At 38.3% G+C, this 23846-nt stretch overlaps 3 protein-coding genes across 5 annotated transcripts; 2 read left to right on the top strand and 1 right to left on the bottom strand.

Annotated features, from left to right (window-relative positions):
• Positions 1-1027: 1027 nt before the first annotated feature.
• Positions 1028-5125, top strand: LOC126728039 (uncharacterized). The gene is made up of 4 exons (XM_050433922.1): positions 1028-2455; positions 2547-2625; positions 2779-3312; positions 4470-5125. Exons 1-4 carry the CDS (start codon positions 1028-1030, stop codon positions 5123-5125), a joined length of 2697 nt encoding a protein of 898 aa, XP_050289879.1.
• Positions 5126-10572: 5447 nt separating this feature from the next.
• LOC126725663 (peptide deformylase 1A, chloroplastic) lies at positions 10573-13996 on the top strand. The gene is made up of 4 exons (XM_050430479.1): positions 10573-11026; positions 11889-11978; positions 12085-12152; positions 13469-13996. Exons 1-4 carry the CDS (start codon positions 10601-10603, stop codon positions 13707-13709), a joined length of 825 nt encoding a protein of 274 aa, XP_050286436.1. The 5' UTR covers positions 10573-10600; the 3' UTR covers positions 13710-13996.
• Positions 13997-15050: 1054 nt separating this feature from the next.
• Positions 15051-22874, bottom strand: LOC126725661 (probable polygalacturonase At1g80170). Of its 3 annotated transcripts, XM_050430476.1 has the most exons (10): positions 22644-22874; positions 18814-18924; positions 17979-18110; positions 17645-17815; positions 17538-17558; positions 17217-17424; positions 16658-16739; positions 16481-16589; positions 16233-16349; positions 15051-15562 (listed from the first exon to the last, which is right to left on the bottom strand). In XM_050430476.1, the coding sequence occupies exons 1-10, from the start codon at positions 22851-22853 to the stop codon at positions 15335-15337; spliced, it is 1389 nt and encodes a 462-aa protein (XP_050286433.1). In that variant the 5' UTR covers positions 22854-22874; the 3' UTR covers positions 15051-15334. The 3 variants fall into 3 exon arrangements, with proteins under 3 accessions (XP_050286433.1, XP_050286435.1, XP_050286434.1); XM_050430478.1 differs by lacking the exon at positions 18814-18924; XM_050430477.1 differs by lacking the exon at positions 22644-22874 and having other exon boundaries at positions 18814-19069.
• Between the last annotated feature and the right edge of the window lie 972 nt (positions 22875-23846).

Genomic DNA, 23846 nt, shown 5'->3' with positions numbered 1-23846 from the left:
GGTGAATTTATGTGGTTTTCAAGACATGGGCTTCTCAGGGCCCCAGTATACTTGGTGCAATATGCTAGACAATTGTGACCGGGTTTACCTCCGCTTGGATCGAGCCTTTGCAAATTCCGACTGGTCAAACAAGTTCAGCAATTGCAAGGTTTATCATGTTGTTGATTCCACCTCCGACCATTGCATACTGAGAATTACTGACTCTATTGCCTCTCCCCCTCGCCGGAACCGCCATTTCCATTTCGAAGCTTTGTGGGCCAAGCGTGATGATTGCTATGACATTGTGGAATCCGCCTGGAACAGGGGAAGTCTCGAGAACACTCCTGAAGGTATTACCTCAAATCTTAGCTTGTGTGCTTCTACCTTGACCTTATGGAGTAGAGATGTTATTGGTAATATTCCTAAGAAAATTCAAGAGCATAAGAAATTGTTGAATACTCTAACCACTCTTGATCGGGATGGCTCACACAGTGTAGAAATTAATGAATTAAGGAAAGATTTAAATGGTCTTCTGGATAGTGAGGAGGTACTTTGGCATCAAAGAAGCAAAATTCACTGGTATAGAGAAGGTGATAGGAACACAAAGTTCTTCCACACTAGAGCTTCGGAAAGGAGAAGAAAAAATTCCATTTTGGGCTTATGGAACGATGATGATTGCTGGTGCGATGACAGAGACAGCATTGCTCGCACAGCAGTGGATTATTTCACAAAGATTTACACATCCTGCTCTCCCAATAGAATTGAAGAGGTCATCAACACCATTCCAACCCAGGTAACAGATGATATGAATGCTGAGCTTACTAAAACCTTTACCAGTGAAGAAGTTCTGCGGGGCCTCCACCAAATCCACCCGACCAAATCCCCCGGCCCCGACGGTATGTCAGCTATATTCTTTCAAAGATATTGAAATATTGTTGGTAGAGATATTACTAATATGGTGCTGAATGTGTTAAACTTAAATTTGCCCATGACTGAAATAAATAAGACTAACATTGCTTTAATCCCAAAAACAAGCCACCCAGCAAGAATGACAGAATTTCGGCCTATCAGTTTATGCAACGTCACGTATAAGCTCATCTCAAAAGTCCTTGCTAACCGTCTTAAAGCTGTCCTTCCCCATGTGATAGTTGAAAATCAAAGCGCCTTTACTGCAGATAGGCTCATAACCGATAATGTCCTAGTGGCATTTGAGCTTATGCACTATTTGAACCACAAAACAGAGGACAAAGACGGTTTTATGTCTATCAAGCTTGACATGAGCAAGGCGTTTGATCGGGTCGAGTGGGGTTTCATCAAAAGAGTCATGGAAAAATTGGGTTTTCATAACAATTGGGTCTCTCTGATCATGCAATGTATCTCTTCAGTCTCTTATTCCGTCATCATCAACGGAGAAGCTTTTGGCTGCATCACTCCTACGAGGGGCCTTCGCCAAGGCGACCCTCTTTCTCCGGGGCTTTTTCTCCTGTGTGCCGAGGGCCTATCTGCCCTTATCCATCAAGCCACAAGAAATAAGGCCCTTTCTGGAATCTCAATCTGTAGGGGCTGCCCGCCCATCACCCACCTTTTCTTCGCGGACGATAGCCTTTTATTTTGCAAGGCTAAGGTCATGGAATGCAATGTAATCATGAGCATCCTCGAAGTTTATGAATCTGCCTCTGGGCAAAAAATAAATCCAGATAAGTCCTCGGTCTTCTTCAGTCCAAATACCTCTCCTGCTGCCAGGGACGAGATCCTAAATTCTTTAGGACCAACGCAAGACTCCCGACACAAGAAGTATCTCGGCCTCCCTTCCTTGATTGGGAAATCAAAATCTCAAGTTTTTGCTGAAATTAAGGAGAGAGTGGGCAAGAAACTAGTGGGATGGAAAGGAAAACTTCTCTCCATTGGAGGTCGAGAAATTCTTATCAAAGACGTAGCACAAGTGGTGCCCACGTATACAATGAGTTGTTTTCAACTTCCAAAAACCTTGTGTGATGACTTGGAAAGCATGATGAGAAACTTTTGGTGGGGCCAAAGGAACCATGAGTCAAAACTTGCATGGGTTAGTTGGAAAAAGATGTGTAAGTCCAAATTGTATGGTGGCATGGGCTTCCGGAACCTCCAAGCCTTTAACCTTGCCTTACTCGCAAAGCAAGGGTGGCGGATCCTCACTAATCCCACTTCTTTGGTTGCAAGGGTCTATAAAGCTAAGTACTTCCCTTTTGAGGATGTCCTTCACTCAAGGATTGGAAGCAACCCAAGCTACGCTTGGAGGAGCATTTATAATAGTCTTCGGGTCCTAAAGGAGGGCACTCGTTGGAGGGTGGGTAATGGTAAGCAGATTCACATTTGGGAAGATAGGTGGCTCCCAACTCCAACCACCTATAGAGTGACCTCACCTCAATTAGATTTTGGCATCTTTCCAATGGTCTCTTCTCTCATTGATGAGGATACAAAATGGTGGAGAATGGATTTGGTAAGATCTATCTTTCTGCCCCACGAGGCTGCTTCTATCCTCAAGATTCTTATCAGCTTTAGACTTCCTGACGATCAGCTTGTTTGGATAGGTAACAAAAGAGGTTCGTTCATTCACCGTGAAAAGCGCGTACTACATCGCTATGCGCATGATAGATGATCAAGATCTTGGTGAGTGCTCTGCTGTGCACAGCCAAACCTCCTTCTGGAAAGCAATTTGGCATCTGAATATCCCCCCAAAGATCCGGATTTTTGCTTGGAAAGTTTGCAGAAACGGCCTTTCAACCATGCTAAATTTGCGCTGTCGGGGTCTAAATGTTTCAGGTTTCTGCCCAATCTGTGATAAGGAAATGGAGTCTATCCAACATGCTTTGTTTCTTTGCTCTCATGCCAAACTTACTTGGGCTAATTGGCCAGATTGCCCTGCAAGCTTTTCATCCCCAAATGCATCTTTTATGGACTCTGTTTCTAAGTTCATTGATTCAGGCTTGTTTGCGGATTTGGCTCTTTTTTTCTTTGTCCTTTGGTCAATATGGGGGAATAGAAATCAAGCCATTTTTGGGGACTCTGCACTTCCGCCAGCCATGGTTTGGGACACCGCAAAAAGAGCCCACTTGGATTTTGTTGACGCTAGGCTCTCCTTCCCCCCTGCTCCACCTCCTGCCCGTGCCCATTGGACTGCTCCCCCTGCCGGCTTCTTTAAGATTAATGTGGACGGAGCTACTGATGTTGGGAGTAGTAACTCTTGCATTGGAGCTGTCATTCGGGATTCCTCAGGCTTCCCCATTGGTGCTTTCAGCCTGGTTCTTTCTTCTTGCTTCCTTGCTGAAATCACAGAAGCATATGCTTTGCTTCATGGTGTCCTCTTTGCTCTGAAATGCAAGTCCACCAAGCTCTTTTTGAGTCCAGCGCACTATCTATTATCCATGACTTAACCTCTGAGGTTTCTGGCAGCGACTTTGGGCACATCCTTGAGGACATTCGGGTAGCATCCAGCTCCTTCAGTTTTTGTTCCTTCCATCACTTTAAGCGCGAAGGTAACAGAGCTGCCCACTCCTTAGCACTAGAAGCTAAAAGCTCAGGCCAAACAAAAATATGGAAAGGATTCCCTCCCCCTTGTATTCAGGATATTCTTAGTGATGATCTATTGTAATAGTAGGCTCCCTGCCTCTGTTGTACATCTTTCTTAATGGAATGAAATCTCTTCCAAATTTCCCATCAAAAAAAAAAAAAAGATCAAATTGACTTAGCAACATTGATCTCGATTTCAGTGCCATATACTCGTGGAATACAATTGTTAAAGAAAAAAAAAGTGTAAATAGATGAATGGCATCCAAAGTGCTTTACAAGAACAATTTTGCTTTGCCAAAGGCTGCCACACATGACCAAGAATTTACTTTTTTTTAGGGGAAAAAAATTCCTTAAAAAGATTCCAATCTTTTGATTCATCCATACTCTACCTTAGACGTTTACCACCTAAGCAAAGCTCAAGTATAGTATGATTGAAGAGATCAACTAAGCTTTAGCTTTTAATTAGTTCTTGAAATACTAAGACCATTTGCATTGTTGGTGTATAATAGAAAAATGAGTAAAATTTACACTTTTTTTTTTTTTACTAAAAATGACCAACGTTAATAAGTGTATTATTATATAAATTTACAAATTTTTTACGGTAACCATGTAAATTTACCTTATCACTTTTCATTTTGTATTTATTTATTTTTATTGTTACTTTTATTTTACATATTATGATGATGAAGAAAGAAATTGGATGATGGTTATTGTATGTGAAGAAAGAAAAATAATTAAAAATTTTAAATTTTAAATTTTAATAAAATATAACATAAAATAAATAATCTTTTGATGTTTTGAGAAGTGATAACGTTAAACAAGAAGAAGAAAAAAATCATTATACAAAACTAGATAAATATGTTTTTTATTTTTATGGGAGATAAAAATGTTTGCACACAAACAAATGTGAATACTGAATACTCTACAACTTTTGAAAAATGTAGAAACTAATGATGGCTCCCCTTCACGGAGTAGCTACATTCAGGGGAACCAATACGGGTTATCTTTTAGAGACAAGCTTATCGGTGAAATCCCTGGGGCTTTTGCTCAAGCTTTCGACTTCACCGACCAGATGGACACAGAGAGTGATTCGGATATTGATGAGGAGGAAACTACCAAGGAACTCCGACAGGGCATGGTGGCTATCAAGATATCCAAGGACACAAAGAGGCGCATAAGGAAGCCCTGGTCTAAGGCTATCATTGTGAAGTTAGTGGGCCGGTCAGTGAGCTTCTCCTATATGCAGAACAAGCTTAACCAACTCTGGAAACCAGAGGGGAGAATGGACTGCGTCGATCTCAGCTACGGTTTCTTTTTAATCCGGTTCTACTCTAAAGAAGATTTAAGCGATGTGTTAAAGAAAGAACCTTGGTTCGTGGGCGACCACTTTCTGTCCTTGCGGCCATGGGAGCCGTTCTTCAAACCGGATTCAGCAGATGTGTCTTTGGTGGCTGTTTGGATTAGGCTTTACCAACTGCCTATTGAACTTTATGAGGCAGAAGTCTTGAGAGAGATTGGAGAATCCATTGGCAAGGTCCTTAGAGTTGACACTCATACCACCTCGGAAGCCAGGGGTAAATATGCTGGTTTGAGCAATTAGTTCATTACGAAGGTATTCAAAGGCTGTGTTTTTCTTGTGGAAGGGTGGGTCACCTAAAAGAGGCTTGTCCATACACCATTCACAAAGGCATGGGCGCGGCAAACGTAGTGGACTCAGCGGAGATTAGTACGGTAGGGGAAGATGGGTCATGCAATGGGCATGAGGCTAACCACACTAATCCATGCAGCAAGTTGGCTGGCATTGCCACGTCGGATACTAGCGGAGTGGAGGAGGACTCAGACCTGTACGGGCCTTGGATGGTAGTGACCAGGAGAAGGAATGGTCACAAGGGGACAAAGCACACTCCCACTACCATGGAGGGGACCACTAAACCGGTTTGGCAGCACAAGGACACTCATACGGAAGCCACTAGAGGTGTGTCTTCACAATCCCAGCGTGATGCTGGTTCCCAGGGCCGTTTTAGCGCATCAAATAACATGGGCAAGAGGGCCCATGGCGCGCAGTCCTTTAGGCCCAGTCCAGAACCTTTTACGCTGCCTAAAGACCATTTTGGTCCCAACGTCCCTGTTGGGTCTGCCCCAGCGCCGAGTCGGGTTCAGGCCCAGAAGAAACATGCTAATTTAGTTCGGGGCATGAAGGTACTTGCCAAAAATTTTTCTTCCTGTCCGTTCCCTAGCAGCGCCGTCTCTACCCACTCTAAAGGTTTTGCTCAAAAACTCTCACCCCTCATCTCTGCGACCAATCCTAGCACTGAACATGGTTCCGATCTGGGCTCTGACTTGCCTTTCAAATTTATAGCGTCATCTGGAAGTATGGGTGGCTGCGTCGATCAGTGCGTCGAAGAGGCTGACGCTCGGCTAGAAACTAAAGGTCACGCGGAAGCTTGCCGTACCGGCCCAGTGGTGGGTCTTGACAAAACTTTGGATGCTTGTCCCGGAGCTCATGGGGTCTCGGCTCTTCATCAGGGTGGCTCAAGTCTTAAAGCTAACCCAGCAAATCGAACTACGCTTAATCGCCCGGAAGTTGAGGTTGGAAATGTTGGTACTTGGAAGGGGTTAAGCGAAGGAGGTGACGGTGAAGATAGGATGGAATCGGAGGAAGGTGGCGATGCTACTATCCCTCTGTACTGAGTGTCCAATTTTTTCTTCTGCCTCCCGTTTAATGGATATCATAATTTGGAATAGTAGAGGCGCTCTGAAGCCCAATTTTCAGAGCTACGTCGGTGATCTAGTTCATGACCATAATCCTGCTATCATGGTTGTTATGGAGACAAAAATTGGTGGTGCTAGAGCAAAAGAGATTACTAATAGGCTTCCATTTGATGGAGCCATTCATACGAATACCATTGGGTATGCAGGGGGGCTCTAGCTACTGTGGAACTCAGATAAGGTGGATATAACTGAATTAGCCAACATAGAGCAGGAGATTCACGTCGAAGTTAAGGTACGTTCCTCTAACCTTAGCTGGATTTTTTTTGCAATATATGCTAGTACTAGGAGTGAGGAAAGATGTATGCTCTGGGATAATCTAATTAAAGTGGCTGACCTTCACAATAAACCTTGGATTATGGCTGGTGATTTCAACGAGCCTTTGATTGATGAGGATAAATTTGGGGGCAGATGTGTTAATATTAATCGTTCTTTGATTTTTAAAGAGTGTCTTAACTCCTGTAACATGGTTGATATGGGGTTTTCTGGTCCAAGATACACGTTGACAAATAAGAGAGATATTAATAACCTGATTTTGGAGAGAATTGATAGGTTTTTTATGAATCCGGATTGGTGTCTTCTTTATCCAGATGCTAAGGTTAAGCATTTGCCTAGATGCCATTCGAATCACTGCCCAATGCTCATGGAAGCCACCCCCGGTAGATTCACTAGTCTTACCAGACCCTTCAAATTCCAAGAGTTTTGGCTGTCGAACTCTTCTTTCCCGGGTGTAGTGGCTCGAGCCTGGAGCAGAGGGGGAGGGCTAGCAGAGCGTATTGATAATTTTTCCAAGGATGCCTTGATTTGGAATAAAAACCATTTCGGCAATATCCATCTCAAGAAAAAAAGAGTTGTGGCTAGAAATTATGGAGTGCAGAAAGCTTTGGCCTCCCGCCCTAGTGCCGACCTTATTAATTTAGAAAAAGTGCTGCACCAAGATCTTGAGCTTCTTCTTGACCAGGAGCGTGATCTATGGGCGCTTAAATCTAGAATCAATTGGATGATTCAGGGAGATCGCAACACCTCCTTCTATCATGTATCTACTATTGCAAGAAGGAAGAGGAATCACATTGCTGCAGTGAAGGATGATGTGGGTAACTGGCTTACAGAGGATATGCAGGTCATGAATTTTTTCAGAAGGGGTTTTGTGGAGTTGTATACCACTTCCCATTCAAGTGCCCCTCGGGTTGCTAGTTTTAGTGATCAATGGTGCGCTCAGCTCAATGAGGAAGATATAAGGGGCCTTGAAGAGCTGGTCAGTCTAGAGGAGATCAAGTGTGCTCTTTGGTCAATGAAGCCCCATAAACCCCTTGGTCCTGATGGGCTGCATGCAAGCTTTTTCCAGCGTTTTTGGCTTACTGTAGGTGCTGCAGTCACAGAGGAAGTGTTGAAAGCCTTTGCTGGTAGATGCGTTCCCGAGTACTTGAATAAAACCCACATTGTCCTCATTCCCAAGATTCAAGGGCCTGAAACCATTGCTAACTACAAACCCATCAGCCTTTGTAATTCGGTTTACAAGATCATTTCTAAAGTAATTGTCGCTCGCATTAGACCCCATTTGGATAGGTTAATTTCTCCCTATCAAGTGGCTTTTGTTTCGGGTAGAAAGGGGGTGGATAATTTTATTATTGTTCAAGAATTGGTTCATTCTATTGGTAGAACTAAAGGGAAAAATGGGCTTATGGCAATCAAGATTGACCTTGAAAAAGCCTACAACAAGATTGAGTGGAGCTTTATCCGTGAAATGCTCCTTAAGTTTAAATTCCCAAGCAAGCTAATTGACCTCATCATGAGTTGCATATCCTCGGTCTCTTCTTCTCTCCTTTTCAATGGGGGCTGCCTTGAGTCGTTTCGGTCATCAAGGGGTATTAGGCAAGGGGATCCTCTCTCCCCCTACCTATTCATTATGTGCATGGAGTTCTTAAGCCATTTGATTGAAAGGAAGTGTGAGAACAAAAGCTGGACCCCTGTTAAAACCTCCAGGAACTGGCTGCCCTTCTCCCACCTTTTCTTCGCTGATGACTTAGTTCTCTTTGCCCATGCTAATCTGGAAAACTGTCAAGCCATAAAGGATGTGCTTTCGGAGTTTTGTACTAGATCTGGGCAAACCGTGAGCGCAGCCAAGTCCCGAGTTTATTTCTCCCCAAATGTGGACCCGGATCAAAGAGAGGTCTTCTCGGACATTCTCGGTTTCACCCAAACTTCTAACTTGGGTAAGTATTTAGGCTTCCCCTTAAAGCATCCGGGTAACCGAAGGCAATACTTCTCCTTTGTGTTGGATAGAGTTAAGAAAAAACTAGCGGGCTGGAAAGCGAATCTTTTGTCCATGGCTGGTAGGGTGGTCCTCATTCAATCCTCCTCCGCTATCATCCCTGACTATGTTATGCAAAGTAATTTACTCCCTTGTAAGATTTTGGATGGGATTGACCAAGTCAATAGGAATTTCCTTTGGAGGTCTATGGATCAAGCTAGGAAAATGCACTGGGTTAAGTGGGATAATGTTACCAAGCCTAAAAATCTGGGGGGTCTGGGGCTACAAACAGCTAGAGGAAGAACCACTGCTCTCCTAGCCAAGCTTAACTAGAGATTGCACTCGGAAGATAATGCCCCGTGGTCTAGGGTGCTTAAATTGAAGTATGGTACTAGGCAGAGAATTAATTCCAGACATCAAGCTAGACTGCCCTGCTCTCCCACTTGGAAAAGGCTGAGGAAAGGGGAGGAAGTCTTTAAAAAAGGGGTTAAGTGGGTTCCGGGGCACAATAGTAATCTGAATTTTTGGCATGACTGTTGGTCGGACCTTGGCCCAATTAGGAATATCATCCAAGGGCCTCTCCCTCGTGAAGCAAATGAGCTTAAGATCAGGGATTTATGCTCTGTTAGTGGCTGGAATTGGCCCTTAATGCCTTTTGAGTTTCCTTCAGAGATTAAGACTGCCATTCAGGCTGTTCCTATCCTTATCTTTGCAAGGAATGGTGACAAACTGGCTTGGAAAATGTCTCCTAAAGGTGTGTTCAACGCTAGGAGTGCCTATCTCTTAGCTTCGGACCAGCAGGAGCTCTTTTCCTTCGATGGGACTTGGATTTGGAAGCTTTGTACCCTCCCAAAAATCCAAATGTTTATCTGGAAATGTCTCCACAAAGCTATAGGTGTGAAAGAGCGGATGGCTGCCAGGGGAATGCATTTAGATAACACCTGCCCACTGTGTCATTTGGCTACTGAGAATATCTCCCATGCGATCCACGATTGCAATGAGGTGAAACCAATCTGGTATCAGCTGGGTATAGACAACAACAACCGCACATTTTTCTCTCTTAACATCAATGATTGGCTAACCTCTAATGCCAAATCCAAGAGGACTCCTTCTAATCATCCTCCCTGGAGTACCACATTCCTATTTGCGATCTGGCTGATCTGGCAACAGCGCAACCACGTGGTTTTTAAGGGTAAAAGAGCAAACCCTCAGCTGGCTAAAGCTATTGTTACGCAAGCCATGGAATACACCTTATGTATCAACCAGCCTAATTGCAACCAGCCATGGGTGAGTAAGCAGATCAGTTGGGATAGGCCAGACAGAGGCTGGTTTAAGCTTAACACAGACAGGGCAGCTTCAGGACCAACGAACAGGGCAGGTTGTGGAGGTTTGATCAAAAACGACCAAGGTAACTGGCTGATGGGGTTTTCTAGGAACATTGGGCAAGCCAACAGCTTCATGGCTGAGTGCTGGGCGCTACGGGATGGCCTGTTGCTGTGCCTTCAACAAAATCTGCAGAATGTTGTTATAGAGCTGGATGCTAGTGCTCTAGTTGCTACACTTAACAGCCCTATGTATGTAAATGTTGTGGTTTCCCCTTTGTTTGATGATTGTAGGCAGTTAGTTGGCCGGTTTTCTCGGTGCTGCATCAGACACATTTACCGTGAGGCTAATATGTGCGCTGATAAGTTATCTAAATTAGGATTAGTGCAGGATTTAGATTTTGTGCTGCACCACAGTCCGCCTGTGGACTTGGTTCAGCTTATTGAGGATGATAAGTGTGGATTGTACTCTAACAGGAGGTGCCCTGTACCTCATTCTGTTTCTTAAGATTAATGAATATCCATTTTACCAAAAAAAAAAAAAAAAAAAACCACTTTTGAAAAATCATAAATAAAGTGCATTACAGCCTATACCAGGCCCGGGGCCAGAATAAAGGTGAAGACCAAGCCCAAACAACAACCCCACATAAACCCAGTGGTAGAATCGTAAATATTTGACTTTAAACCCCTCTTATTCAAAAATGATTTTTCCTCCAATTAATCTTAATAAGAAATGGCCATGGAAACACTCCACCGATACTCACTCCGTTTCCGCCCGATATCTCTTGCCGATAAATGCCTTAAACCCGGCTCACCCGCCCCGGTATTTCGAAAAACCCGAATACCCATTTCGGTACTCGGATCTTCCAACCCGAAACCGCTATTCGGTACCGGTTTCGTGACCCGGAAACCTTACAGCTCAGCTCCCAGTTCCATTCCCAGAGCAGGGTGGCTTCTGGGTCTCGGAGACAAGAAGAAGACGAGCTTGCCCGATATCGTGAAGGCGGGCGACCCGGTTCTCCACGAACCGGCCCGAGAAGTTGGTGTTGAGGAAATCGGGTCGGAGCGGATCCAGAAGATAGTTGATGATATGGTTCGGGTTATGAGACAGGCTCCTGGGGTCGGTCTAGCTGCTCCTCAGATTGGAATTCCTCTAAAGGTCAGTTTCTATCTTTTCTTTTTTTTTTTTTCTTTTTTTTGATTTTCTTTAATGGGTCAGTTTCATTTTTTGTTTTAATTTCTGTTTGGTTAGTGGGAAAGTGTGAGGAAAATGTGAAGTGTAGGAGAATTATGGGTTTCATAAGTTTTTGTCATCAGGTTCAGTTGTGTGGACCATTTTAGTTGCAAAACATGTTATCAGTAAGTCATTAACTGTATGGGAGTGTGGTGTTACTGCTTTGTGTTCTGTGGCTTTGGCTGAATTGGAGTTTCATTTGTTGTTTATTTTGAGTAATGCGAGTGTGTGATGTCTAAATTGAAGCTACATTGGTGGATAAGGTTGTCAATTTCTTTTTCTTTTTTTTTTTGGACTGGGTTTTTGTATTTTGTAAGAGGACTTGATCGTTTTTTCTTTTTAAACTTTTTGCTCTAAACTGGAATTTACCACATAGAAGAGAATTCTTTAGGATTGAGCAAGATATCTTGAAGTATCATATAACAATGTAAGACATAAATTGACAAAAAAAAAAAAAAAAAAAAACAGTTAAGAGAGATGTGATATGAGTCTTGCAGTTAAAGGCTTACGGCTTATTTCACTTTACTTGCTTCTTGATCTCAAGGAGAGGTATTTTCTTATTGCTTTAAAGATTACTGTTTTGTTGCCACTAACTTTATGTGTGAATGAAGGGAAATTGAGGGACCATTCTGTCACCATATTTTGTTGCCAATTGCTACACTAAAGATTGTGAGCGAATTCAAATCTTTTAATAAAACCTTACGTCTTGGCAAAACCTACTTTTTAAGTAGTGGGGGGAGGTGTTAGAATTGTCTTATTGACTATGTTGTCAATATTATCTCTGCAGATAATAGTTTTAGAAGATACAAAAGAATATATCAGTTATGCACCCAAGGAAGAGACCAAAGCACAAGATAGACGACCTTTTGATCTTCTGGTATGTCAACTTGGATGGTCAAGGACAACATTCAAATGATATTGATATTTGTAGCATCCAAGAACTTTCACTTGACAATTACAATTTATTAGTTCTTTTGAGGCAGGTCATTTTCAACCCAAAGCTTAAGAAGAAGAGCAACCGGACTGCACTATTTTTTGAAGGGTGCCTGAGGTAAAATACAGACAGATAATGTGTAATGTGTTTTTTTTTCTTTTAAACTTACGGTATAGTTTTCTGTTCCTTTGGGATCCATTGTGTGATGCATGAGATGAGACAAATCTTTTATTTCCCATCTTTTGTTCCCATTTCAAGCTTTATTTCAGTGACCATCTTTTCCTGTTACGTTGTGATTAATTAAATAGTTGGCATTTGTATATTTTGTATTCTAGTATTTTATCTTGCCGAACAAGCCCTGTTAAGGGGATACAAAACATAACATATCACATAGAGTGAGAGTAAATGAAATAAAAGGGAGTCCTCAATGGGCAATGGCAGCATCATTTAACCTATGACTTATTCCATTAATTAATGACCATGGCTTCATTTTATGAAAGGCCTATCCTTTGAACAATAACTGTTATGATACTTCTGAAGGCTCTATTGCATTTTGTGCACCACTGTACATATGATACATTTGATTGGTGTAAAAAATACTATCAGGCTTGGGTGGGTTAGTCAAGTTGTTATCAGATATAAATTTAGCCTTAAGTTCCCATGCTTGAGTCAAGCTTACCAGTTGAAATTTGTGTAAAAGTTGAATAACAGTTACAAGATTCAAGGGGAACTGTGGAGGAAGCCAACACCTGTCATGTAAAACAAGTGAAATCTTTGTTTTAGTTCTGAACATAATACACTTAGATTGTCGTATCAAATGCACAAAGCTCCCACTTTTTGCAGAGAAGGATTCTTTACATTTTACACTAAGCTTTGATGGATTAAATTACGGGGCAGTCAGAAATTACAGTGATATTGGTCCTTCCTGATTTACTTTTTTTTGGTTAAGTTGCTCCTTCCTGATTTACTATGACCACAACTCAACTAGTCTGTATTATTTTATCTTTAATAAAGCTATCATCCAGCGTCTACCTTGATAGGAGCCCCATTAGTTGCCTTCTAGTTTACTGTGCTCTGAATTCATTTCCTTAAGGCATCCATCTGGTAGTGAAACAATGCTGAATTAGAAGTTTATTATTAATGTTGTAGTCCCAGCAATCATGTAGAATAATGTTGCAGCCTTCCTGCTATATATGTTCTTAATACATGTGAAACGTGCGTTAGTTTTTTACCTGGTAAGAACCAAAATGAGATTACTTCTTGGTATTCAATATTTTGTTACACAACATTATAATTTTGTTGTGTGGGAATTGCATGGCATTTAAAGGTATATGTCTGAATCTTTCATACTTCCATTTGTCCTCTGGTCATGAAATTGCTGAGAACTCATTACATGTGGTTAATTAATCTCCTTTGATTGTACTATTCTGTAGTGTTGATGGATTTAGAGCAGTGGTGGAGCGGTACCTTGATGTTGAGGTTGCAGGTTTGGATCAATATGGCCAACCCATCAAAATAGATGCTTCTGGCTGGCAGGCCCGTATTTTACAACATGAGTGTGATCATTTGGAGGGAACTCTTTACGTTGATAAGATGATTACCAAAACATTCAGAACAGTAGAAAACTTGGACTTACCACTTGCTGAGGGATGCCCCAAGCTTGGTGTTCGTTAGATGCTAGTTGATGGTTCCAGAGCTGGACGCTCCAGAGGCTTTGGTATGCAGTCTTGTTAGACTTGGTCGAAGTGATTCCATTACCGCATCTGGATGCAATTGACTGTGCCAAAAATCAAGGTTTTTTTCAAGACTGAAAATGGCCGTATCTTTTAATTTGAGGTGTCATCTTCTAGGCAATTAGCTAAGATTTCAAGATTAGTAACGCTCATGTTATGCAATTTTTTAAAACAATGTAACTTATATCAAAGACAAAAGATCCAGAAGAGAAATTTACTCTTGAATTATTGGGAGCATGGTCTTACCTATATGTTACTAGGATTTTACTAATGTGTGCCTTAAGGGCACACATTAATTTTCATTTTTTGAAAAAATTTTCTCGAGAATTAAAAAAGTAATGACAGTTTTTTCAATTCTCGAGAAAATTTTTTTCTATTAATTTGCTTTTTCAATTCTCGAGAAATTTTTTTTCCAAAAAACCGGACCCATGTCACTATATAACATATCTAATGAAGCCTCGTTCTTTTGGCATTATGGGAAAGGACAGATTTTTATAATAACTTTTTCTTTTATTTGTATTTTGTTAGTTGAATTAAATATGCTGATTTAGGCATTCCATATAAACAGCGAATTGAGTGCCTTTTCCAAAGAATGCCAAAAATCATGGTTCCTGAATGAGCAATCGAAAAGATTTTGGTTTATGTATTGTTCCTAAGCATGAAGCATCTCTTGTAAAATATGAGTAACACCAAACCTCTCTAGAGCCCGAACCTGCATTTCTCCAACTCACTATACCCATTGCTTAGCCCTTTCTCTAAGGGCTATTGCATAACAAGTGTAGAATGTCCTTTGAAATTTCCATGAAATTTCGTAGCTATATTTTTTAAAAGAAAAATTGCTTTATTAAGAGAAACACTTTATGTTCACTACGATTAACACCATGGAGCAAGAAAAATTACATAGCAAAGCTAAGAGGATTGTGAAACTCCAAATCATTTCTTTGCTAATGTTTTCCAAAAACTAGATCAGTTCTCTATTTCAGTGCAATTCTGATACCAATGTCGTGAAGCAGCTATCACTTAAACATTTTATTGAACAAATTTACAAACAAGTTGTGCTGAATTATCACATTATTTCTATACCTCATAATCTTCATTACTATCATCTTTGGTAGAAGTGGCAACAGCAACACAAAAATTCCATTGTACACTCAGATCACATCTCTAAATTAACGAAGGCCTTTGTGCAACCACACTCAGCCTCACAAACACTACAGATTGACGATCGCTCCTCATTGTACCATATTGCAGAATACCTACTAAAAATAGGAAACACACATAATTGATAAAATGTCACTAAATTATGCTTTTTATTTTATTTTATTTGAGTCTATTTGTAATAGTCCTTTAGGGCAGACAAATGATTTACAGAAAATGGTAACAGGCTTATTACATATAATGGGATGAATGAATTGGCAGAGCATTCATCATCAAAGAATTATGTACAAAAGTCTTCAGGCTTGACCCCAAAAATATACGGGGGAGAAAAAACATTTTAGCCACTTCTCATTAGGCCTGTTTATTTCTTGTTGAATCCAGTATGACTTTCTGTTTAATGAAGCTTTCTCAACACGGAAAGCAAGCAGGTGGGTTAATTAATCCTGAACTTGAGCCATATGCTTCCCAACAAAACGATTTTGTCATTCCCCCAGAACTTGATACAAGATCAATATCTTCCAAGTATAACCCTTCACATGGGTAGTCATCACTACAAGCAAATTTTATTGCTTTCTTTGTCGCTGAAGTTCCTTTAATGTGCATAAAGGCTATATTCTCCACTTTAACAGCTGAAGTCTGCATAATACTAGATGTTAACAATGATACTATATTTTTAATCAACAGCTCTATTCAGAAACTCTGGTTGATGAAAAGAACAAAGAGTCAGCAGTTCAAACATGAAAGGTCACAGCTGCATAGCCTTGCCAATATATAAAGACTAACTGTCTATCCAGTTTGAAAATTAAGGACAGTCTTTTGCTGAATAGGGTGTTATCAACATGCGAATGGAGACATGCACCTATCAACGAAGCAAACTATTTGTAAAATCTTTGATGCTTTTTTATTTTTGGTAAGTTACACACACACACACACACACATAGAGTAGGTCTTAAACCCACGACGTCACCCTTCAACCATTTATTATGGAAGAATGAAGTGCCAATTGATCCATAGCTCATTGGGAAGATCTTTGATGATATGCATGATATAAGGTGAATGGGATAGCCTATTCCTAGAAAATGGACTTGTCAAGATACACTTCAATATACATGTGATAGACATAAAATGTACCTTTATCTCTCCCATAAGAAGGTTGTCTATTAATTTTAACATGTTAATCTGGTCCATAGTTAGAAGGATAGGAGAAGTTTTCCAGAACAAGTTCTATAATCAGTGGCAAAGAAAATTGCATCTCCTGCAAGGATCTTAGTAATAATAACACTAAAAAACTTTAAGAATTCCATACCTGATTTGCACATGGAAGCCGTGAGTCGCAATAATATTGATCTATTATTATCGGATTTGATACATTTTCCATCAACACATTCTGGAAAGTAATATCAGTGGCAAAACCACTACCTCCCTGATGAAAATATCAAAAAACAAGGATTCAATCATCCAAAAATTCTGCATTTCCTTGTGGGGTGTGTGCTTGTGTGTGTGTGTGTGAGAGAGAGAGAGAGAGAGAGATGCAAGCTTGGTAAAGAAGATTACCTGCCATGTTTTGATCCTCACCCCATTATCAGTGTTGGACAGCAAAGCTCCATCCACCAGAACATCTTGCACCTGTGACCAAGAGTTTGATTTTCCCAAGCTTCCGATACTAAAGGATATGGATCAGAATTAGTTAATGTGTTCATGAAATCCATAGTTTTAACTTATTCCACCTACCTTATGCCATGACCTGGGCCACAGATAATGTCTTTGATCCGGATCCGTGAAGAGTTGCTGACAATAGAGATGCAGTCATCTCCTAGAGTAAGTTTAAGATCTCAATATAAGATAATCAGTAATACATAACTTGGACGAACAAGAAATGAACAAAGATTTTAGAAATAAAAACATGCATTTCTGGTTGCCAAAAATAGCATAGATATGGTATTTCACAACTCCTTTTCCAACCTCTTCAAGTTGCAACAAGTGGGTCTTATCTAAATGAAAATTCTGTAAAACTGAGTTTCAAACTCCCCCGTCACCAAGCTAGATTTTTTATAATATGTTGCTTAAACAAATTATTTCTTTATGTTGCAAACGCCATCATGAAAGTGGAACCCAATTATAAACCTTCACATAAAATTTAAGAACCAAAAGAAAAAATAAGGAAATATATATGAGAAGTTTCATATGCATGATAGAAACAAGGCTAAGCATTAGTTTGCTCAGAATGATATTTTTTATGATTAGAAATTAAGAATAAAGCTTCTTGTTGCAACTCTTTGTGGATAACCACCTGTTCTGATTATGCTATCCTTGACCTCAACACCTTTTGATGCACTGATGTGAATTCCATCAGTATTAGGGCTACGAGCAGGTGCTATCACTTCGAGATGGGATGCAACAACCCGAAGACATTTGGTGAATGAAATGTGCATTTGTTGACTATCAAGCACCATAAGGTTCTTGACATTCAAATACTTGCACCTATGGAAAGTAATGGCCTGCAGCGTTATTGTTGTACCATATTAGGAAAATAAATCTCTCAATGAAAAACTGAAACAATCAAATTAATGGAACTAACTGGACTTCTCCAAAAAAGAAAGCCAGCACTAACCGTTGGAGCATGTTCACACGGCTGCCATAAGACCATTTGAAGTCAAGGTTAGATACAAGTAAATCAATCTTTAAAAGAAATAAACTTAAGGAGCAAGATGGCAATACATTAGTTGAGTTAGTTTTGCAAGACCGAGCCCACCATTCCTGTCCCATCCCGTTGATTAAGCCTCCCCCTTCTATGGTAAGGTGATTCACCCCTTGGAAGTAGAGCCATTTACGAGGATTCAAACCATGCCAGGCATCAGGATCTTCGGGTGCAACTATTGTACCAGATATCTGTTAATAATACAAAATCAATAAAGTTAATAAAATAAAACGTTTTTAACTAACAACTTTTGAAAAGATAATAATCTTGAAAATTTAGAGAAAGATGCATTATGTTTGTCTAATTTGGTTATAGAAAGAAAGAAATTTGAAAAATTTGACTCTTGGAACATACCTGAATAGTGACCTTTGATCGGCAAGGCCCAACAATATCAATAGGATAAATCAGAAAAATATATCCAGTCGGAAGCACAATTCTTATTCGTCCAGAGAAAGAACAAGCTACTTCCCAGGCATCTTTGAAAGCCTGAAAGCATTGAAATACTATACTCAAGAATAGACTTTGAGCACTGTGAATGGAATAAATAAGGATGGTCCCTGCTTAGTATTCATGAATCCTACTCCAGATATTTCTCACTTGCTATAGACAACAGAAATAGTTTTCTTTTTAAAAAACTAATTGGAAATTGGGTTTTTGGTGTTATGTTATTGTCATATTATCAAGAGGATACAAGTACAGAATGCCTTAAACATTAAAAAGTAAATTCAATCATCTCTCCATAATAAACTAATACTTAATTTGATTACCAAGAGATGCAGGAACTGCACCCCACCCCACCTAATCCCTCCCCAAAAAAAGGGGAATCTTATTTAACAATCTGAACCAAATCAATTGAGATTCCAAACTTCCATTTAGTAATAAAGTGAAAAACATTCTCATATAATAGTATAATATTAATGATCAATTTAGAGGGAGTTTATATTTCTCTTTAACAAAAAAAATTATCATGAAGTTCGTCAAAGCATTTAACTATAACTAAAACAAAAAATTATGTCCACAATCTACAATATCCAAAAACACTCAATTAAGCTCAAAGAAACCATGGTTTCAAGAAGTGGGTACTATTCAAATCACTCACTGAAAATACAAAATCATGCATTTCAAAAAAAGGAAAGTAAAAAAAAGACATAATCATTAGGTAACAAAAGTTGGGTCAGCAATAATCTACCTCAGTATCATCATTAACACCATCTCCTTGAGCACCAAAGTCACCAATAAAAAGGACCCGTTTGGATCTGGGTCGGGTTCTGGACCTTCTGGTCGACCCAGATAGTGGGAGCTGTAAGAGAGAGTCAAAAGCTTCTATGTTTGATATCAGAAATGTGAATATAAAAAGAACGTAAACAATGAGACATGTCGAAAATGAACAAGATCTAAGCTTCCTCATGTTCTGACACACATGTCAAAAAAGACAGAGTGAGAGAGTGTATATATATATATATATATATAATTGGGATTTCTGTTTTAAATTTGAGAACATGGGCTCTCTGTCTGTGTGCTGAATGGAATTTACCAAAACGTTCAAAATAATTTTTTTTATTATTGAAAAAAATTAAAAAGAAATTAAAAAAAAGTACTAAATATGTTCTTTTGTCCTTTAATATACTTTGCGTTTTTACCAATTAATGGTGCGTCGTTTAAAATTTTTATTTTGGCTCGAGCAGGGGTACCGATGGTAAATAACTAGAAGCTAGAAAACGTACACGACATAAAGCAAAATGTACACGACATAAAGCAAAAAAAAGTGCACGACATACTGAAACGTCGTTTAAATTCTGTTCAGAAGGGTGATTTTATATATATATATATATATATAAACATAAAATAAAATATCATAAAGAAAAATCTCTAATTTTCAAAAATGTTATATAAAACGTTTGTTGAAGATTAAACTACCGGTTTAAATAAGAGAAAATACAATGTTCCATAATTTTTTTTCTTTTGCTAAAATATAATGTACACCTTCTAAATTTGATAAAAATTCATTTCAGTTCTTTAATTTTATTTTCGTTTAATTGAGGACTCTAAGTTTTAAAGTTATTCAATTAATGCATTTTATCCAATTTCGTTAAAAAAAATTGTTATTAAGTATACAATTAAATAATGAAAAAAGTTTTTTTTTGAAAAAATTCTTACATAAAAAATCTATAAAATATTTTTATAGATTTTTTCCATGTGATTTAAGGGAAATTTTTAAACAAAATTAAATAGAATGCTCGAATTGAATAAATTTGAAGCTTAAAGGATTCAATTGAACAAAAGTAAAGTTAAAATACTAAAATGAATTTCAACTAAAGTTAGAGGATGTAATTTGCATTTTAGTATCACAAATCTATTCTTCTTGAATTTTTGCAAGGCCAAAGACAACAATGAGGGACCAAGGATTCTCAATCCTCATAAGTTTATATTATCTTTGATCCTATTTGAAATGGCTATAAGTTGGCTCTTGTAAGCAGCCACTTTGGTACTTATCTTGAGACTAATTAAAGCTTCCATAGGGTCATTAAATGCGGTTGCCCCAAATCTCACTTGTAGGGCTTTCACAAAAGCTTCTTAGCTTGCAATGTAAATAGACCAATATCCCAAAGAAGTGCTTCTCCATCCATGTTATATGAGGCCATGAGCACTTGTAGCTGTGGAGCTAAAAAGTTATATAGCTATTTTAGCTCCACCAAAACACAAAAATAATTATACAACAGTGGAGCTAAAGCTATTTTTTTTTTTTTTTTTTAGCTTCATTGCTACAGTGATAGATGTGCACTGTAGCTGAGAAATAAAAAAATAAAAAAATTTATTCCTCCAACTAGATTAAAATATTATTTTTTCCTTTCTTTTTTTTTTTTTTTCTTCTCAGAACTCTCACAATCTCTCAACTCTCTCTCTCTTAACTTTCAAACCTCTCACATCGCCATCCCTTGACCCACGTCGCCACAGACCCAACTCCGACCATGGCAACCCCCACCACCACCACCACCACCACCACATCAGTCACAAATCCAACCATACCCACACTCATCAAACCCACCACCACCAATATCAATCACCACCTCCACCACCACCACCTCCACCACATTAGTCACAAACCCAACCACACCCACACTCATCAAACCCACCACTACCAAAAAAAAAAATCAACAAAACCCACGACCAAAACATCACCAAAACCCACGGCCAAAATCCATCACTGAGAGAGTCACAACCCATGAACCAAAACCAGACTAAGCGAACTTAAGAGACCCACGAGCTAGAGAAGAGAGCTGGACTTGAGAGACCAACGACAGATCCACCCACGGAGAGAAGACGGAGGTTTGGCCTGTGATGGTGGTGGGTTGCAATGGCCTGTGACAGTGGTCTGGCCATGGTGGCTTGGTGATGGTGTTCCACCATGGGTTTTGGGTTTGAAGGGGAGAGGGCAGAACAAAAGAGAGAGGGAAGAGAGAGAGACTGAAATGAAATAATGAGAGAGAGAAGAAAAATCAACCAATAATTTGTATATATATAATTTGGTTTTTTTTTTAAAGTAATGATGTTATACTGGACGATAATAGACTATCATGACGATTGAATTTTTTTATTTATTTATCAAAAGATAAATTTGTATCTATATAATTTGGGGTTAAAATAAAATATTATTGTTACACTAGATGATTATTTGCTATCATGATGATTGAGATGGTAAAAAAAAAATGTATAAGTATAATTTGGGGTTAAAAAAATTACTTGTTAACGCTAGACGATTATTTGCTATCATGTGGCGGCAGCGGCGGTGGCGGTAGCGGTTGCGGGTGGTTGTGATTATTGTTTATTGTAGTGGATATATTATTTTATTGTAGTAGATATATTATTTTATTGTGATATTTATATTATTTTATTGTGTTGAAAGCTAAAATAGATCCACTGCTACAGTATATGTGTAGATAAAATAGATAAGTAACTTTTTATGGTGTCAAATAGCTAAATTTTTAACTCCACTGCTGTAGATGCTTTAAAGACCATTTGGTCATCGAAGTGTTGTATTATAAGAAGTATTGATTGATTTCATAATATTATTATTAAGTTTGTTCCGTTCCGCTCAGAATGGCCAAAATATTCCATTCTGATTAGACTAAAATATATATGAAAGATGACTTTTGAGGCCTAGAAGCTTGTTAGGATCGACTGGGAGTGAGTGGGTATTTATTCGACGTCATTTTTAGGCAAGCGCGTGATGCTTGCATACCTAGGCATGTTATGCTTATGTGCCTTTTAGAATCTTTCAACTTTACACCTTATTTCCCGGAGCTCATTTAGGGTTCACCTTATTTCTAGGGGCTCATTTATGCATGCTTACATCATTTCAATATATCTCTCTCTCTGTCATAAAACCTTTTCTTTTCTTTTTTTTTTCTTTTTTAAATTTTTTTTTTTTTGCAAAGTAAATAAGGAGAAATAGAGGAATAGATGAAAGCTTTAGAGATGTAAGTTCAAGTCCATCCCAAAACTCCAAGATAGCTTGTCACTTATAAAGCCAATATCTCTTTCTATTTGAATATTAATGACCAATTTAGACAGGGACAGAACCATGTACAAGCAGAGGGGGGCTATGCCCCCCCCCCCCCAAAATTCTTTTAAAATATTAAACAATAGGTATATATTTAAGATTTTAGAAAATAAGTCCATAAAAAATTATATTTGCCTCTTTCAAGATAATTATATTTGCTCCTTTTGACTTCGAATCCTAGTTCCGTCCCTGAATTTAGAGGGAGTTTATATTTCTCTTTAACAAAAAAATTATCATGAAGTTCGTCAAAGCATTTAACTATAACTAAAACAAAAAAATTATGTCCACAATGTATAATATCCAAAAACACTCAATTAAGCTCAAAGTAACCATGGTTTCAAGAAGTGGGTACTATAAAATCACTAACTGAAAATACAAAATCATGCATTTCAAAAAAAGAAAGTAAAAAAAAAAGACATAATCATTAGGTAACAAAAGTTGGGTCAGCAATAATATACCTCAGTATCATCATTAACACCATCTCCTTGAGCACCAAAGTCACCAACAAAAAGGACCCGTTTGGATCTGGGTCGGGTTCTGGTCGACCCAGATAGTGGGAGCTGTAAGAGAGAGCCAGAAGCTTCTATATTTGTTGTCAGAAATGTGAATGTAAAAAGAACGTAAACAATGAGACATGTCGAAAATGAACAAGATCTAAGCTTCCTCATGGTCTGACACACATGTCAAAAAAGAGAGAGTGAGAGAATATATTTATAATTGGGATTTCCATTTTAAATTTGAGAACATGGGCTGTCTGTCTGTGCTGAATTGAATTTACCAAAACGTTCAAAATAATTTTTTTTATTATTGAAAAAAATTAAAAAGAATTTTTTTTTTTAAAAGTATGTTCTTTTATATCCATTAATATACTTTGTATTTTTACCAATTAATGATTCGTCGTTTAAAATTTTTATTTTTGCTCGAGCAGGGGTACCAACGGTAAATAACTAGAAGCTAGAAAACGTACACGACTTAAAGAAAAATGTACACGACATAAAGAAAAAAATGTGCACGACATACAGAAACGTCTTTTAAATTCTGTTCATAAGGGTGATTTTATATATATATATAAAAACATAAAATAAAATATCATAAATAAAAATCTCTAATTTTTAAAAATGTTATATAAAAGGTTTGTTGAACATTAAACTACCGGTTTAAATTAGAGAAAATACAATGTTTCATAAAGTTTTTTTTTTTCTTTTTTTTTTGCTAAAATATAATGTGTACCTTCTAAGTTTAATAAAAATTCATTTCAGTTCTCTAATTTTAATTTCGTTCAATTGAGTGCTCTAAGTTTCAAAGTTATTTAGTTAATGCATTTTGTCCTATTTCGTAATAAAAAAAAAAATTGTCATTAAGTATGCAATTAAATAAGGAAAAAAGTTTTTTTTATTTGAAAAAAATTCTTACATAAAAAATCTATAAAAATATTTTATAGATTTTTTCCATGTGATTTAAGGGGAATTTTTAAACAAAATTATATAGAATGCCAGAATTGAATAAATTTGAAGTTTAAAGGATTCAATCGAATAAAAGTAAAATTAAAAAACTAAAATGAATTTCAACTAAAGTTAGAGGATGTAATTTGCATTTTAACCTCTTCTTCTTTTTTTTTTCTTTTTTTTTTTTTTTTTTGGGTTGGAACAAACACACACAAC

The sequence above is a fragment of the Quercus robur genome, chromosome 5 (assembly GCF_932294415.1).
Source record: "Quercus robur chromosome 5, dhQueRobu3.1, whole genome shotgun sequence".
NCBI classification, from domain to species: Eukaryota; Viridiplantae; Streptophyta; class Magnoliopsida; order Fagales; family Fagaceae; genus Quercus; species Quercus robur.
The sequence above is the reverse complement of the archived record's forward strand: the minus strand, read 5'-3'. Positions and strand labels throughout refer to the sequence as shown.

What these genes read in the sequence shown, in the direction of transcription:
- LOC126728039 (XM_050433922.1), top strand. Translation starts at nt 1,028, where the DNA reads ATGACAGAATTTCGGCCTATCAGTTTATGCAACGTCACGTATAAGCTC. An exon ending in AATGGTGGAGAATGGATTTG is followed by an intron (nt 2,456 to 2,546) that starts GTAAGATCTATC and finishes TTGTTTGGATAG; the next exon opens with GTAACAAAAGAGGTTCGTTC. An exon ending in AGCATATGCTTTGCTTCATG is followed by an intron (nt 3,313 to 4,469) that starts GTGTCCTCTTTG and finishes TGAAAAATGTAG; the next exon opens with AAACTAATGATGGCTCCCCT.
- LOC126725663 (XM_050430479.1), top strand. Translation starts at nt 10,601, where the DNA reads ATGGCCATGGAAACACTCCACCGATACTCACTCCGTTTCCGCCCGATA. An exon ending in AGATTGGAATTCCTCTAAAG is followed by an intron (nt 11,027 to 11,888) that starts GTCAGTTTCTAT and finishes TTATCTCTGCAG; the next exon opens with ATAATAGTTTTAGAAGATAC. An exon ending in GACGACCTTTTGATCTTCTG is followed by an intron (nt 11,979 to 12,084) that starts GTATGTCAACTT and finishes CTTTTGAGGCAG; the next exon opens with GTCATTTTCAACCCAAAGCT.
- LOC126725661 (XM_050430476.1), bottom strand. Translation starts at nt 22,853, where the DNA reads ATGAGGAAGCTTAGATCTTGTTCATTTTCGACATGTCTCATTGTTTAC. An exon ending in GATCAAAGGTCACTATTCAG is followed by an intron (nt 17,816 to 17,978) that starts GTATGTTCCAAG and finishes TATTATTAACAG; the next exon opens with ATATCTGGTACAATAGTTGC. An exon ending in CGTGTGAACATGCTCCAACG is followed by an intron (nt 17,425 to 17,537) that starts GTTAGTGCTGGC and finishes ATAACGCTGCAG; the next exon opens with GCCATTACTTTCCATAGGTG.